Raw genomic sequence first — 18,164 nt, 5'->3', positions numbered from 1 at the left:
GAAATTTGAGGTTGTTAGATAAATTAACACTGTCTTCCCATGGAAAACGCCGAGCTACGGTCCCACATTCCAAAAATTTCGTCCGTTTGGTCGTATCTGTAATATTAAAGCCGTAAAACACCCAAGAATGGCACGCGCAATGAGATACACTATAGGAGCAAAGCGGCCGCGCCGTAGTGCAACGCGCGCCCACGTCCTCGGCACTGCCTAAGCGACATGCCGCACGCACGCGCTAAGCTTACGCTAAGTTCCCGTCCGTTGCAATGTATCATTATGAATTGACCAGGATACACTTTAACATTAAGAAATAGTTGAAATGTATAAATAGGTACATAAAAGATACAAATTTTCTTAGTAAAATATCGGCTATATGTAGGAGAATCAATTTCAACAAATTAAACAATTCAAAGTTAATCAACTAAATCAAATAATCGACAGTTTACTTGAAGGCTTACGGTCTTAAAATGTTTATCGGACTATTTTTATTATTTTTGTATGGTTATACTAGCCGTTCTGGACGCGCTTTGCGCGTCCACAACGGCCAGCCAAGGGGCTGCGCCCCCCGACCATTTTTCTCAGTGATTGGACGTTTGATCACTAAGTGTATAAATGTAGGAGACTCTGGAGGCAAAAATGATTTCGTCATAGAACCTTGTTGCCGGAGCGTGCCATCATTTGCACATGAATAGATATGTGGAGATGAATCGATGATGGGGATCGATCATTTCTTCGAAAACGCATTTGACTGGGACGTCATTCCATCGGGTGGCGGAAAAAAGACAATCCATGGATCTTCTTCCGCGATTTGACTCGCTGAAGTAGCAAAAGTTCATCTTTACCTCTTAAGAAGATTATCGGTGGCGTAGGGGTCTAAAAACTGCTCAACGATAGTATAGTTCGAGTTCCGAATCGCAATGAGCCCACTCGTGTTGTTTTCTTATACTTTCATTGCATATTAATTTCTCTGATGTTTTTGTTTTATTCTCTCTGATTGCATATTAGTAATAATATCCTCATTTCATTTCCTTTCCTTTTTCCCTTTCTGTAGCATCTGTGTCCATTTACAATTATTATTTTAAAATAGCTTTCCCCTTAGTATAAAATTGATGCTTCAAACGGAATCAATTGTTTTAATGACATTTCCGACTAAATCATGGGTTTTCCCAGGAAGGCAGCTTCTCGTCCCTCCCGGACTCTATTGTTGCCAGATAAGTTGCTTTTTCAGCACTTGGCAACATTGCAACTTTCATTCAGCCAATCATGATGCCTCTCTAGTTGCTAGCGAACCATCCTCATACTTACTGTTTGCCTGTGCGTTCATGTACTTAACTTCTTATACAGGGTGTCTCACGAAAAAGGAGCCACCTGGAATATCTGGCGAACGGGTTGGAATTTCGAAAAACGGTAAGAGACGTGTTCGTTTACATCGTGGGGTATCACACTCGGAGCTCGGGTTCAAATCCGCACGAGGGTGTCCGGGTATTTAACGCTACTATTAACGTCGCAGGAATTCAGGTAAGTGGCTTACAATATGGTTTGTAATATATGTGCAGTGCTGAGGAAATGACGGTCTTTGCCTGTATTTCCACATCTAAAAAATATTTCTATATAGTTTTGATAAAATCCGGCGATACCATCTGAATATAATTGAAATTTAATACGTATTTAATCGCTATTAAATTCAAATAAAAAGGTGACTTCAAGAAGATTTAATTGGAATGAAATCGAAATCTCATCTCAATAAAGTCGCTATTAAATTCCTGCAAAATTTCCAGAAAATTGTAAAAAAATACATGCAAATGCTACAAGGTAGGGTTGCTCTTTGCATGGAGAGTTTGACTTGATACAGAGGTGGACTCTCGGGATAGCGTGTGGGATATCCCTCCATTACGGCATATAAGTAAACTTGATCGACGTGTTCGTTTGAGAGTTTGGTTTGATACGGCAATCCCATTCGGCGTGGGGATTTTTTGAAAAGAGCATGAAAAAAATGTTTTAACCTCTGCCAATCACTGAAAAATTGTCTGATTTACATCCGGCTTGGACAGGGTGGCATTTTTTTTGCGTAGAATCGATTTCTGAAATAAAAATATGGGGGTGCCGTTTGAAAAGTTCGCTTATGGGAGGGGCACCCCCCGCCCCGCGCCCCTCCCGCAGTTTGGGAAAATTTAAATAACGTCAAAAGGTGTCCCCCACGATGTAAACGAACACGTCTCTTACCGTTTTTCGAAATTCCAACCCGTTCGCCAGATATTCCAGGTGGCTCCTTTTTCGTGAGACACCCTGTATAAGAAGTTAAGTACATGAACGCACAGGCAAACAGTAAGTAAGAGGATGGTTTGCTAGCAATTAAAGAGGCATCATGATTGGCTGAATGAAAGTTGCAATGTTGCCAAATGAGGTTGCATAATATTAACACCCTCCTTCACACTCAAGGATTATTCAGCAACAAAGGGACAACAACAAAAAAACTAAGTACAGAAGGTAACTAAAATGCAGAGACAAGAGACCCTCCATTGGCCTCCTAGCGACAGGTGGAAGCTTTTACTTTCGGGGTTTCAACAATTCCTTATGGACAATTATTAGGGAGCAACAGTCATCACCCTAGTTTCGGCTGTTGACTTACCTACATGGTCGATGATGAGCTTCGGATGACGTCATGAGCCAAACAACTTTCCCAAACATCGGCCATTTTCGGCTTGTTTGCAAAACGAAACTGCCAACACGTTGTTGAACATTAACCATGTAGGTAAGTCAACGCAGTAGAATGCTGTAGTCCCGAAAGTAAAAGCTTCCACCATGGCCAAGATACTAGTGGAGGGTCTCTTGTCTCTGCTAAAATGTATGACAAGAACCCAAGTAGCATTTCTCAACGGAAAAATCGCTATAAATTACGATTTAACCGGCGATAAAATCGCCGAGATCATCAACATCTGAGCGAGTATCCTCGATCTTATTGCGATAAAATCGCGCTTTAATCGCCCGACAATTTATCGCGATATTTTCGAAATAAAAAGCGCGATAAATGGCGATTTAATCTCGATTTTATCGTTGAAAATTGATCACGATTTTATCGAACCAAAAAATGCGATGTGTAGCGATTTGATCGCCATATGTATATCGCAATTTTTAAAGTGATGATATCTCGATATATTGCCAACGATATAATCGCGATAACCAACCGATAAAATCGTTATTTATCGCGATCACTGCTACTTGGGAAAGAGAGAGAAAAAAATATTTCGTGGTTGCCGTAAATATACTAGAATATCAGGCAACGGAAAAAGAAACGTTGGTGATTGGCATGAGAAACACCTTCCTCAATCGACAAAAAAGTTCATAATAGGTATGAAAAATATAATTGAGAAAAATAAATAATTGATTGATACCCTCCCTTAGCTTAGCTACATTTTAAAATATATGTTTAGCTTGAGAGTAAAATTTAAAAAAATTTGAGTGAGTATTTAACTAGAGTATTGGAGATACAACAGGAATGCTTAACAAACAAATAGAAAATTAATTAGTAGGCGAGCAAGCATTTACTTAGAATAAGATTCCTAATTTTCTCAAATAAAACTTTGTTTAATGGTTTCGTTAAAATATTTTTCGAGGGCAGAAATTTAACAGTAATAACAGAATTTCGAATGAGCTCTGAACTGCATCATCTTCTTAAGCCTCTTATGAAGACCTATTTTTATGTAAAAACAATTTTTAAATAAACTTTTGTTTGGGTGTTGACTGATAATTATATGACTCTTTGATTAGGGGAGGCGGAGGAGGGTTGGGACGTTTTTTTCTTCTAATCTTTACTGGGGTTAAAAATTGTTTCTAAAAATTGGTTTTACACAATATGGGAGTGTACAGTCATGAACTAACTTCAGTAAATTTTTGGTTTCCTTAAAGTGATAAATTTGAGTTTTGCAACCACTTTTTAAAAAATTGTCAAAATGTCCCAACCCTCCTCGGCACAAGGAGGGTTGGGACAGGCTGAAATTTGAAGCATTTTCTTTTACTTACAAATTTTTTTTTCAGAAAAGAACAAATAAAAATAGAAAACATACAAACTAGTTAAATAATGAGCTACATTTGGTATCAAAAAGTTTGGTTAAACCGTTTAACAATATCTAAGTGAATGGAAAATAATTAAAGTCCTTGTGAAGGCGGAGGCACAAAGTTTTCTATTAGGTAGCCTCAGTAACAATAGGTAGGTGGATTATCTTTAAACCCAGAAAGCATAGGGTGCAAAAATTAAACTAATGAGAGACAAATTGTAGAAAGCAATCTACTAAAAATCTACCTACCTACTAAAAACCTATTAAGTATCGTAACTTTAGATTTTGAATATTTAATGACTAATTGTGCTTTAGCACATCAAGGAAAATTTACTAAATCAGTCTTAGGTTTTTAAGAAATAAGAAACAGCATGAGTTTTTATGATAGGTATCTAGGTAGGAAGTAACATTATTTGGAAAAATTAAAAGTGGCTAAATTCTTCTTCACTTTTAAGAAAACTGTCTCTAGAAAACTAAGTAGGTACACATTGAGAATCAATCGTTGGTGAGGAAAAATTGTGAATTGGAAGAACAGTTTCATCTTAGGAAATTTTTCATCCATGAAATTGCCAGCTGGGCTAGGACGACAATTTGATCTCCTTTCGTTTTGATGTTATGTAAATAGCTGGAAAGGAACGATTTTCACATCGTTGCCCAAAAACCAGGAAAACAACAGTTATTAAAGGGTATTTCCGGCAACCTAAAGGATATTGGGAGCTTCCCATAGTTTTTTTCTTTTTTTGGGGGGAGGAAAAAATTTGGTTTTTTCTTTAGAAACTATTATATTGCACATTTTCCACGTGAAAAATGCTACGGCAAGTAAAGAAGTTCCAATTCAAAACCTCTGAAAAATCCGAAGGACTGAACTGATGATTCATTTAACAGATTTCAGCCTGCGTCACCAGAAGAATTGCTAAAAGCGTTTGAGACATTGGACAAAGAAAAAAGAGGATATTTAGAAACAGAGTACTTGAGAAAACTTATGATGGAAGAGGGGGAACCATTCATTCAAGAGGAAGTCGATGAAATGATGGCTGCAACTGTTGATTCTGAAAGTGGCATGGTTCAATATGAATACTACTTGAATCAGATCATGGTAATAACCAGAAAACGCAATTTCTCTACAGACCCTGGTACACCCCGGGGGGGGGGGGGGGGCTTTCAATGGCTCCGGGTATACTTTGATGAAACTTAAATAGGTTGACATAAAGTTCATCATTAGTGAAAAGCCAGAAAATTAAGAGATTCCACGATATAGGTACTTAAAGAGCCGAGATATTCGTGACTAAACAAATGAAGTGAGAAACATCAGATTTTATTATTTTCCTTCTTAAGTGAGAAGGTTTCAGTTTGTGTCATTAACTTTGCTGATCTGCACAATAATTTATGTAGGTATCTTAACATGAAATATGAGCAAAGCTTTATCACAACTAGTAAATACTTGGGTGCTTAAGAGGAAACTGATACCTATACAGATTGTCCACTTCCGATTAAAAACTTTAAGATACTATGAAATACCAAGAAATCATTTAATTTTTTTCTACTTAAAATAATCAAGCAGAAAAAGTACTTAATGTTCGAAGCCTTCACATGAAAAGAATAAGTGGTAATAACGGTACCTACTCCCGAGACAACCCTTCAGCAAGATACATTCTTTTGCCACCTGTACCTATCCTTCTAGTCGGTATTAAAAGAAATCTAGGCTTTAAGTGTTAGGTTTCACCAACTTTAGACTTGTGCAACACTATTTTGGTCTTGAGGTTACAAAAAAATGACCATTCCGCTGAAATTTCATTTTTAATGATAAGGGTTCACATTCTGTTGTCTGTAATGAGCAAATTCCAGTTGACTAGAGCCTGCCATTAAGTTCCACTTCAGCTAGCTGATTGCCGAGATTTCACAGGTGTACTTGGTTAAAATATTTGCAGGCCGCTACATCAACTAAAATTTGGACACAGTCAAAATGATGACATTCAAGAGTTGGCAGAATTTAATTATTGTCAAGTTATGTGAGGAATCACTCTTGCTTCCAATTGTACAAAAAAATTGCATGACTATTCCGATAAATGAGAATTAAAAGCTAGTAGGGTCATTCCACGTCAACTCAACCAGGCTCGGTACCCGACCCCCTCCGATTTGGCTGTAAATTGGTATAAGAGGTCTTTACATCATTCTAAGACACTTATTTGAAGGGTTTTCCCATCCGACGCCCCATTCGCGAGATATCGACCCCTGAAGATGGGGTGAATTTTAGCTACAGTCGAACCTCGATAACTCGAAAACCTCAATAACTCAAATGTCCGTTCCCTTCCGCAGAAGGCCAAAATCCTCGATAACTCGAAAAATTTGTTCCGTTAACTCGAAGACATTTGAGGCTCATTTGTACCTCAGTAACTCGAAGGAATCGGCGGTTTACCTCTATAACTCGAAGGCAACTACCATGTGTCAAATATGTACCTCAGTAACTCGAAGGAATTGGAGAAAAACCTCAATAACTCGAAGGATGCTTCGGCCCAGATAATCTCAAGGCGGCCGCAGGCAATCATCGGTGGCAGGTTAATCAGTTTATCATCAGTTAATGTTGTGACGCGTTAAAAAAAAATGCGCAAGTGTTCCGCGTTGAGTGTCGCCCAAAAAGTGAGCATATTGGAGGCGGTGAAAAACAGAGGTGCGAAGACAAAGGAACAAATTGCAAAAGAGTTCGGTACCTATCCCACCAAGCACCCTCTTAACGATATTAAAAAACGAGGAGAAGATCCTTGAACTTTCAAAAAGTGACGGGGCACGTGGCTGCTTGACGAGCCTCTTGTCACAAAACCAGTGGTGCCAAATAAGCAGGCAAAGAGCATACTTACTACACTCCGAGATTTTGTGGAGCAACTGCCTAATGTTAGTGATGATGTTTTTTCTGCTTTGGTAACACTTGAAAATGAGGTGGATAGACACCGTTTGCAACACTTGCAGCAGAGCAGAATAACTCAGTTTTTTAAAATTTAATTCTTGATCTTTGTGTACATATTTTTTCCAATAATAAACCATTGTCCTACCCCCATCGGACGTGGGGTTAAATATTAGTTCCTACTTTCATTCCCCAATATTCCCTTATTATGATAACGTAAAACAAATAACAGTTTTTTTTTCTAAATTGACCTAGCACCAACCTCGAACCTCCAACCTCGATAAATCGAATTTTTCATCTCCAAACCTCCTTAACTCGAAACCTCGATAATCTCGAAACCGCAATAACTCGAATTTTTCATCGCTTCCCTTCAGCTTCGAGTTATCGAGGTTCGACTGTATATTCAAAAAAGCCCGTTTTAGCGATTCTCATTTTCTCTACTTCCCTCTCTCTGACTCTCCATAGCGAGACTCTGATTCAATCCATCATACTTTGAAAGAATGTTACTAGACCATTTTTTCATGTAGATTCTGAATATGCCATCGAAGTTGAGCTAAAAATTATTTAAATGGCCGTAATTTAGGGTTTTTTAAAATTTATTATTTTTTCGCCATTCAATGGTCAAACTGACTTATCCAAAATACAGTCTCTCCGATTTTCGATTTCCTTTTTTTTATACTTCAAGCTTAAGATAAATACTTTTGGTTGATACACTTTTTTCAATTGCTAGCGGACGGTTAAGCGCCTAAAAAAATTCAAATAGGCCAAAAAGGTCAAAAATTGGTAAAAAAAGACGAATTTTTACATGTTAATCCAAATATTTCGATAATGAACGCTTCAATTGTCGATATTTTCCCCCAGTTTACCTTCTAAGATGTATAAAATCAGACTATAAACGCTTTCCATACATTCACCGATCGATTAAAGGCCTGATGGAAACCGGAAACCGACCGAAAATCCTCGAAATCGACGCAAAAAGACGATTTTTCACACCGTAAGCGATGCATTCCATGGATTGTAACTGCAATTTCCGATTTTCTTTCTCTATTTCAACCTTAAGGTATATGCTTTTGAGCACTAAACACTTACCGACGTGCATCGATGGGGCACGGATCTAAACGGAAATTAAAAGCGGCCGGAAATGCTCAAAAATGACGGGAAAAGGCGAACTATTGCATAGTCAGGGGAGCATGTGTTCGAAAATTACGTCCTGTTTGGACGTTTGTGATGCAAGTTCACTCTCTTCATTTTGGTCCCTAGAATGATAAATGCTTTGGTGCACTCTCTGATTTTGATGCCAGAGCCCCAAAAAACAAGATGGCGGCCAAAATGGAGGCTGAAATTGAAATTTTGGTAAAATGGCACAAGACGTCAAGAGAGGTGTCGATTCTCATGTATTTTGGATCGCAGATTCCAAAAAAATTGTCATACAGACCCCTCGACCCACGGAAATGCCCAGAATCCAAGATGGCGAGCGATTTTGGCCCTTTATTGGCCAAAACGTCAAATGCGGAGCAAAGAAAGGAGTAAACACTCTAGATATCTGTTTTCGAGGTCGAGGAAAAACATTTCATGCCAAATGGTACCCACTGATTTGGACCGTGCAAAGGCCGAACTCCGCAGTCATTTTGAGTGTCATTTTGAGTGTTCGGGAACACTATAGGCGAAATCATTTTCCGGGTCAGTTTCTATAATCAGCACTATTGGTTTTTTTAGGACCAATACCCCTGCAGAATGTGCGTAAATTTGTTCTCAGATACGCAATAGATCTATTCCGATGTGTTTTGAGCCACTGAATCTGAAAATTGCGTTTCTTCTTCCCGATCACCTCTTTGTTTTCCAGAAACCAGAATAATGACCATTTTCCAGGCGAAATCGGCTTTTCCGGAGAATTGTAGGGTGATGGGAAAGAACGGAGATTTCCGGATCCAGAGCATCAAAATACGTAGGAATCACTTTATCTCGTCCGGGAGACATGGTTGTAATTTTTTTGTGCTTCTGCCGGGGAGTACTTGATACTCCCAATTTCGGTAATAATCTTGATAAAAATAATTTCGATAAAAATCGTCTTTTTGCGTCGATTTCGAGGATTTTCGGTTGGTTCCCGGTTTCCATCAGGCCGTTAATCGATCGGTGAAGGTATGGAAAGCGTTTATAGTCTGATTTTATACATCTTAGAAGGTAAACTGGGGGAAAATATCGACAATTGAAGCGTTCATTATCGAAATATTTGGATTAACATGTAAAAATTCGTCTTTTTTTACCAATTTTTGACCTTTTTGGCCTATTTGAATTTTTTTAGGCGCTTAACCGTCCGCTAGCAATTGAAAAAAGTGTATCAACCAAAAGTATTTATCTTAAGCTTGAAGTATAAAAAAAAGGAAATCGAAAATCGGAGAGACTGTATTTTGGATAAGTCAGTTTGACCATTGAATGGCGAAAAAATAATAAATTTTAAAAAACCCTAAATTACGGCCATTTAAATAATTTTTAGCTCAACTTCGATGGCATATTCAGAATCTACATGAAAAAATGGTCTAGTAACATTCTTTCAAAGTATGATGGATTGAATCAGAGTCTCGCTATGGAGAGTCAGAGAGAGGGAAGTAGAGAAAATGAGAATCGCTAAAACGGGCTTTTTTGAATATAGCTAAAATTCACCCCATCTTTGGGGGTCGATATCTCGCGAACGGGGCGTCGGATGGGAAAACCCTTCAAATAAGTTTCTTAGAATGATGTAAAGACCCCTTATACCAATTTTCAGCCAAATCGGAGGGGGTCGGGTACCGAGCCTGGTTGAGTTGACGTGGAATGACCCAGTAGTAAACCTACATTAGAAACAATCATGCTCATGAAGGCTCTCTTCTTTGATTATTAACAGCCTTAAGAGCTCCAACACAAGGCTGAAACCAATTAGTGTTTGAAACCAAAGTAGTTAGAATTTATCAATGAGGGTTTTCTAATAAAAACTTTTGCATTCATTCACACTAAAGGTTTTGAAAAAAATTAATTTTTAATCTTTGCGAATCTAATGGGCCTGTTGCAAACTTTTGCTAGAGCAAAACTAAGAGTTGTTTCTTATAGATAATGCCTCAAAAATCACGATGAGCGCATCGGCAAAGTCTGAAATGCACTCATAACTTCACAGTCTGCGTAAGAAATTTGCGGTTCTTTGAGCTTCCCGCTTCAAAAGCGATACTACGGCACAGGTGAACATTTTGTAGGAGTCGTTCCATCGTCGGCAATACTCATCATGGCCGACGCCAATCCGCCAAAACACGTGTGATGGGACGAGATAATACCTGAACTGGATTAGACCAGATAACAATCGGCGTGTTTTAACGTTCATGTTTTCCACGCCCGCATTGATTGACCTTGAACTCTCCTCGAATTACGCGCAAAACTGCGCGCAAGTGTCGGCCATGATGAATATCGCCGACGATGGAGCGACTCCTCTAACAAAATGTTCACCTACGCCGTAGTATCGTTTTTGAAGCGGGAAGCTTAAAAAAACGCAAATTTCTTACGCAGATTGTGAAGTTATGAGTGCATTTCAGACTTTGCCGATGCGCTCATCGTGATTTTTGAGGCATTATCTACAAGAAACAACTCTTATTTTTGCTCTAGCAAAAGTTTGCAACAGGCCCATTATCACAAGTCTCAGAAGTAAAACGCAAACATTTATAGTATAGAGAATTACCTACTATGTGCCTGAACCCTCTCGGGAGGGTCAGAAAAATGGTTTTTCTTTTGTTTGGACTGTAATAGCAACCGGCTAGTGTCAAATTTGATAAAACTGACGTGAATTTTTCAACCCTTTACCTTTGCATAAAGATTTCAAAAAGGCTTTTTCAGAGATGGAAATCAAAATGTCCATTTTTTGACAAATTTAAACTTAAATCAAATAAAGAATTGATTCTTTCCTTGTTTTATTGATAAAACAAGGAAATTTGACGAGTTGCAGCTCTTGTAAGTGTGCCTGGGTGAACTCAAATAAGCGTCCAATCTGGTGTCCCGAGCTGTTTTAATCGTTATAATCTGAGAAACATGGGTAGGTCAAATTTTTTTCTCATTTTCCACACTACTGTTGACTATTACATACTACTTTCCACTTTATTTGGACTGAAATAAAAATTTAGGAGAACTTTGAATGTGCAAAGTGCCTACATTTGTCCCAAATTTCCGTGTCCCCTGTGCCTGGTTCTTGACTTTAAATCGATGTTGCAGCATAACTAGAGTGATTACTTGAGAAAACTTTATTGGAGATGATAGGTAATACTTTGGAATTTGACAAAAAAAATATGTCAATTTCTTTTTTGCTCCATCAATAACTTTTTCACGCACTAGACTCAGCAATTACATCATTCAGCAATTACAGTCAGGAGAGACATGGCAACGATGTGACAAGCTCTAAATTATTGCCGTAACGTTGAGGTTTTTCCAAAAACGACTTTTCTTGTTTCAATAGAATAGTTCACACGTCACAGAGGGCAAAAATTCTGAAATTCGCAATTTTTGTGCAAGATTAACGCCATTAATGATGCCAAACAAAATTCTATACACGATATCTAACAGGGCGTCAAGCACACACACACACACACACACACACACACACACACTAATATCAGCTCGTAAAATACTTTTGAAGTGTGCGTTGGGTAAATATTTTTCTTATTCCGATACTCTAGGATGTGCTACTATATATTCCGTGAAATAAACACCAAAATTATCTTTACTCTTAGAGATAAGCTTAAAAAACAGCTTATTTCCATCCTGTCCCGTTCCATTCGGTCCCATATGTTTCCTTCCTGTCCCAGTGTCCCAGTTTAGTGGGACAGAGTGGAAAACTGTTACAACTTTGTAAGACTTGCTTGTTTAAGCCATAGAGGACATAGAGTCGTAATGTAAGTGGGTGAGCTGGCGCCACTTTTAAGCATTTTCCAGGTCCCGAATTCCGAGACTCCTGTGTGACGCCGGGTCACTTTTTCCATACATAATAATCGATTGTTTGCGATACAAGGGTACCCGGCCGTCCAATGTAAACAAAGAAGATAGGAATCACCACGTATTCCACACCGCCATTTTGGATCGAACATGTATCGAAAAAGTGACCAGATCTCGGTGCACACCGGGCTCGGAACTCGTAGAGCAAAATATGGCGCCAGCTCTCCCATTTACATTACGACTCTATGTACTCTGTGGTTGAAGCCCTATAGGCGCTCTTTACTACAGATTTAATTGAAACTTGGTGACGGAGGGTATTTTTCTATGAGGAACTCGAATTTTTAGTCGAATTTTCAAAATTCGAAAATCCAAGATAGCGGACATGGTCTAAAATGCTATCTCAGCGCCTAATCAATCGATTTACGTGAAACATGGTATCCGCCAAGGGTATTTTTCAATGGGGAACTCGAATTTTCAAAATTCGAAAATCCAAGATGGCGGACGTGGCCTAAGATGCTATCTCAGCACCTAATCAATCGATTAAAGTGAAACTTGGTACCCTTAGATATTTTTCGACGGGAAACTGAAAATTTTAGTCAAATTTCCAAGATTCGAAAATCTAACATGGCGGCCGAGGCTTAAAACACTATCTCGGTGACTAATTAAGTAATTGATTTTAATGAAACTGGACCGGCAAACCTTGACATTAGGAAAAGACAGGAAATTTTTACAGGGGTGCAATACATGCTTTTTTATGTATCTTACAAGGGGAACTTACGGACCTGCCGCCTCCGATTGGGCTGAATTTTTTTTTACAGACTCTATGGACCAATTCTAGAGGTCAATTTGAGCCGTTTTCCCGAATGCGCAATAGGAAGGGCGTATAAAATTCCCAAAAGTTGCGTTTTCGGCGTGTGATTTGGTCGTGCGGCGCGTGGCAACACTGAAGCAGCCTCTAGTACCGCTTTATCGGCCTGAAGGTTTCAGCGGAGTCCGGAGCCCTACTGCACACGTACTGGTTCCATGATAGTGATGTCCCGGGTTCGATCCTCGACTTTTCATTTTCCGCATGATCACGTAACATTTTATTTTTAATTCTTCATCCGCATTTATAAATCAAGCAGTTCCGATCACTATCCCCCCCTCCCTCATTTTACGTACATTTTCCCCCGATATTTATTCACATTGGCCACATATAATCGTATGAAACTTCATTGATATAAATTAATGAATTAAAAGGCAAAAGAAAACCTTATTTGTTACTACATTATCTTCATATGTTTTCCTGGAAAAATATGTAATGTGTAAATAAATCGAAGAGCAACCCCAAACCCATGTGCATGCAAGGGTCACCAAGAAACACATTATTTTAGCCCTTTGCTTTTTAATTCATTAATTTATATCAATGAAGTTTCATACGATTATATGTGGCCAATGTGAATAAATATCGGGGGAAAATGTACGTAAAATGAGGGAGGGGGGGATAGTGATCGGAACTGCTTGATTTATAAATGCGGATGAAGAATTAAAAATAAAATGTTACGTGATCATGCGGAAAATGAAAAGTCGAGGATCGAACCCGGGACATCACTATCATGGAACCAGTACGTGTGCAGTAGGGCTCCGGACTCCGCTGAAACCTTCAGGCCGATAAAGCGGTACTAGAGGCTGCTTCAGTGTTGCCACGCGCCGCACGACCAAATCACACGCCGAAAACGCAACTTTTGGGAATTTTATACGCCCTTCCTATTGCGCATTCGGGAAAACGGCTCAAATTGACCTCTAGAATTGGTCCATAGAGTCTGTAAAAAAAAATTCAGCCCAATCGGAGGCGGCAGGTCCGTAAGTTCCCCTTGTTAGGCTACGAAATCGAAAAATTCTTAGGTTTTTCCCATCGTGCACAGATTCTCCCGGAAAATTGGCTCTGCTGGAAAAGCTAGATTTTTAGGGAAAATTCCGATTTCTCCGGAAAAATTTCGAACTTTCCCGAGATAAGTCGCACTGATACAGGTAAATGGAGGGGATCTTCAGAATCAGCGCCAGAAATCTACTCCGAAACCGTTGGCAAATCTTCGGAAAGTCAAAAAAAAAAAAAAAGTTGACCAGTGTAGGTAATTGACATGTTAATGCAATTCCTCAAACTTTTCCTGGCTTTATCTCTACTTTAGCGGGTACACGCCCACTCGAAGTTTTAAAATTCGGTGTTTTTGATCCATTTTGTACGGCAATATCCCAAGAAATAAAAGCTTCTTCTCGTGTTAAAGGAAGACAGGACGCATTTTGATATACAGACGTGTCAAAGTTAGGTTTTGGAAATACCGTTCGGCACCAGTTGCTCTTTGAGTAGGAACAACAAACTACTTGGGATGGAATTAAATGAAGAAATTTTGAGATGGAAAATTTGGAGTTGTATTGAGACCGAAAGAGAGGAAAAAGTTACAAAATTACAAGATTGAAATAGTCACTTAAAAATGTGCCAAAAGGGCGAAAATGGGCACTACGTACTAGTACGGGTCGGGGATGGAGTCAGACCTCGATTTTGGGGCAGCGGAAGCTTTTATAGACTTGCTGACGTCACAGGTGGTGAGACAACAAGTCTACACGCTATTGGCTGGCTATAATGAGTGGAGCTATCAGTTGCAAGTTCAGTAATAAAAGTAATGGGTAATTTAAGGTGATGGCTGGGAGATAGGACTGAAAAAGAGGAAAGTGTACGAAATCCAGCCATCCCTAATGAGTGAACAGAATATGCATAGAAAATTGATAAGTTTAAGAAAAGAGCAAGTTACTGGTATTTCAATACCTGTGACATCCCCCTGGTGAGAGAAAATTGCGACCTCGCAATTCAAAAATGAAAAAAAAAGTAAAGAAAAATTGGTCCTGAAGGGCAGAAATGGGGTGTCAACTAAAAAAAAAAGAATTTAAGTTACAAAAAAAGTAAGAAAAAAAGTACGAAAAGAGGGGGGAAAGGAAGATTACTAACGTGAAAAATCCATAGAGGAAAAGATCATTCATACGGTTCCGGAAACATTCATACTAGGATGGATTCTTCAAGCGAAAAACAGGTGGAATGCTGTGCGAAAATGGGAAAGCTTGCAACGAATAACTACAGAGATTATAGACTGAACTAGTCAACAGAGTAAACAAATTTAGAAAATAATAGAAAAGAGAGTTGACTAGAGAGTGACTAAAAATTGTGACTAGAAATACAAAAATGAGAGGGCGCGAGCGACAACAGTGGAACAGGTAAGTAGACAAAGCAAAAAAAGAAGTAAACAAGAGAAGTAAAAGAGTTTGAGAGGTGAAATAACTGTCACAATCGCGGAAGGCGATAAGATTGAGAAGAGATAGTGACAGAGAGTAGCCTTGACATTGACAATAGAAAAATACTGAAAAAGAGTGAAGGCTAAAAACACAGTTCATAAATACAAATTGATAAGCTCGATAGAGAGATTAAGTCGAATGAGGAAAAGATTAGAGGAACAAATTCGACAAAATGGAGAGAGAAAATGCTCTAAGAAAAAGGTACGGGAGGGTGAGCATAGAGATCGATTGATTTGTCTTTTTTAGGGGAGGTTGACTTAAAACTAGACTTAAAGATAGAGAAGATTTGGGGTGGTGTCGTACTTTGGGAACGACACACGGGCCACCGGTTAAGACTAGGTTGGGGTGGGTGCCGAATGCTGGGAAACGACACCTGCGTTGAAGTTGATACCGGACGATCGGCAGCGCAACAGCAACACGGTGAACACCGGGAAGAGAGAGAAGCTACCCAGATAACATCGAACGTTTCAGCAACGTGGAAATCAACGTAGACCTTGAAACATTCCGGGAACGTTTAGGCCTTGTCTCGACGGCGCAACTGTTGAGGGAAGCTGACGCAACTGTTGAAGGAAGGAAGTGTCTCAAAAATGTTTCACTTATAAGAGAAACTTTCAAGGTCAGAAACCTGGCGGAACCTCAACAGTTGTTTACCTTCTTAGTATTTTGAATTGATAAACGCTGGTTACACGTGAAGCGGGAGTTTATTACGGGTGTTTTATTCCGGAGCGGTTATTACTTAGAAATATTTGTATACATTTCAGTATTAATTTTATATTTTCGTTTATAGCATATCACTACAGCAAGAAAATACAATTTTATCGAATATATTTTCTTTTTATCCAAATCTGTGTTATGTTATTGTTTTTTGTTTTATACCTGGTCGAAATAACGCAAAATATTCACCTCCCGTTCATAATTGTCAGTTCAGTTACCTCAATTGACATCATTTAACCTAAAAATATTAATGTTGTTCAAATATTCCCGCCTAAAAGTTCCAGGAACACATGCGTGCGCGTCGAGACAGGGAATTTCGGTTGGTGCAACAAACTCGCTGCAGTTGCACCTAATTCCCTCAACAGTTGCGCCGTCGAGACAAGGCCTTACAATTTCTACGTAGTAATCAACATGGAAGAACAGGGGTGCTCCGAAAACGTCTCACTGGCGACGTAACAGGAACGTGGAAAGGAACGTTGCTCTGTAAACCTAACCTAAAAAGTTAAAATCGCTCTTTCGCCGCTTCGCTGTCTACGTTTCCGGGACGTATAATTCAACGTAGTCCAAAACACGTTGTACTAGAAAAGGCAGCACAGGCAGGACACAGGCCAGGAGCGCCCACTAGGTGGCGCTGCATTTCGCGGCGCAGATTACTCAAAAAGTCTACAGCGCATGCGCAGCCCATGTCGGCACCAACCAAGTTCCTGGAATCAGTCTGATCAGCAAAGGTTGCAACTGCTCGAGAGAGTCCACCATTTGTTATCTTGATATTGCAGTGATTTTCGCAGTTTAATGTTGTGCTTGAAGTGATGCTTATACCTCCGTGTTTTACATACATAAAAGTTCATTAATTATCTGGTTTGCACTTACTTGTCTATTTCTAATTCTGTATCTCAAGTCAATGACCACAATTTTAACCCATAGACCTCATGTTCTACTTTAAAACTGAAAGTGCTTATTCCTCCTCTTGTACGTACACCTAAATGAAAGTCGTGCCTATGAAGTGAATGATAGTATTTTAATTAATCGTCATTTATCGCAAATAAGTATATAATTAACGAAAGGAGGGGTATCGATAAGGGCCGATTTTGGCCCCACTTCAAAAAATCATCTGAACCCATATTTTAAGTACCCTAGGGTAGGTGCATTCTGGCGCAAAATATTTTTGCGATTGTGCATCGTTTTCCTGCCAAAACAGCCGACTCAATTTTTCGGCTGAAAAATGGTTTTAATTTTATGACGAGCCCCAAAAAGCTTTGTTTCATGAGTACGGGAGGTTCATATACGTAATTTTTTGCGTGCTTTTCAATGTAACAGGCGAAAATTGTCTAAACCCACTTTTGAGGGGTCATTCTAGACATTTTCAACGATTTTTGGGGTTTTTTGGCAATTTCTCACCTATAACTAGAAAACTGATGATTATACAACAAAAACGATTGCAGATTCAAAAAGAGCGTAAAAAATCCGTTAGAAATCATTGGTTAGACATTTTCTCAGCTTAAACTGTCAACACGAAAAACAGCTCTAAACTTGAGAAAACCGAAAAAACTGCATTTTCCACGATTATTAGTTTTCATTTACACCCAGCACAATTTTGCCACATCACCAAAATTTAACAGATTAAAGTTACATACCAGTACATGAAACACGCCAAAAATTACGGTGTGGAAAAATTGTGCTCATAGTTAAAAATGGACTTTTGTTGAATGGAACCATCCTTGAATAAAAGATGAAAATTCTCTAACTCTCCGGGAAGATTCGCCAATCATTCACGGGATACCTGTATCCGGGTAATTTTTTGCGTACTTTCGATTGAAACGAGTGAAAATGGTGAAAAATCATGTTAAGTGGGCCATTCAAAGAATTTTTCAAGATTTTATGGGGTTTTGGGGTTTTTCTGTGGGGGGGGGGGGGGGTTAGGGGTTGTTGGGGGGCTTGGAGAGCATTTTTTGTTTGTAATACACCAAAAAAATAACAAATTCAGAAAGAACGCGAGAAATTCGATTGGATTCGATACTTGACACTCTCTCTCAGCTTGGACTGTCCACACGAAAAACGGTCTCAAACTCGAGAAACTGGAAAAAACGGCCTTTTCTCCAGCTCCCCAGTCATAATTTACATCCTGGTCACTTAACAGGTTAGATCGTTAAGCAGTATACAAGGTGTAACAACTAAGTGACGACAAACTTCCAGGGGTTGTTCCATGGCTCAAAACAAGCAGAAAAGTCCCG

At 39.1% G+C, this 18,164-nt stretch overlaps 1 protein-coding gene across 1 annotated transcript in view; it reads left to right on the top strand.

Annotated features, from left to right (window-relative positions):
* LOC109040501 (dynein regulatory complex protein 8) overlaps nt 1-18,164 on the top strand; it is a 64,393-nt gene that overhangs the window by 16,793 nt on the left and 29,436 nt on the right. The window contains exon 4 of the mRNA XM_072305454.1: nt 4,938-5,148. Within this exon, the coding sequence (XP_072161555.1) occupies nt 4,938-5,148 (211 nt within the window). The remainder of the gene's footprint in view (nt 1-4,937; nt 5,149-18,164) is intronic.

The sequence above is a fragment of the Bemisia tabaci genome, chromosome 1, assembly GCF_918797505.1.
Source record: "Bemisia tabaci chromosome 1, PGI_BMITA_v3".
NCBI classification, from domain to species: Eukaryota; Metazoa; Arthropoda; class Insecta; order Hemiptera; family Aleyrodidae; genus Bemisia; species Bemisia tabaci.
This window is presented reverse-complemented; position numbering and strand designations above follow the sequence as displayed.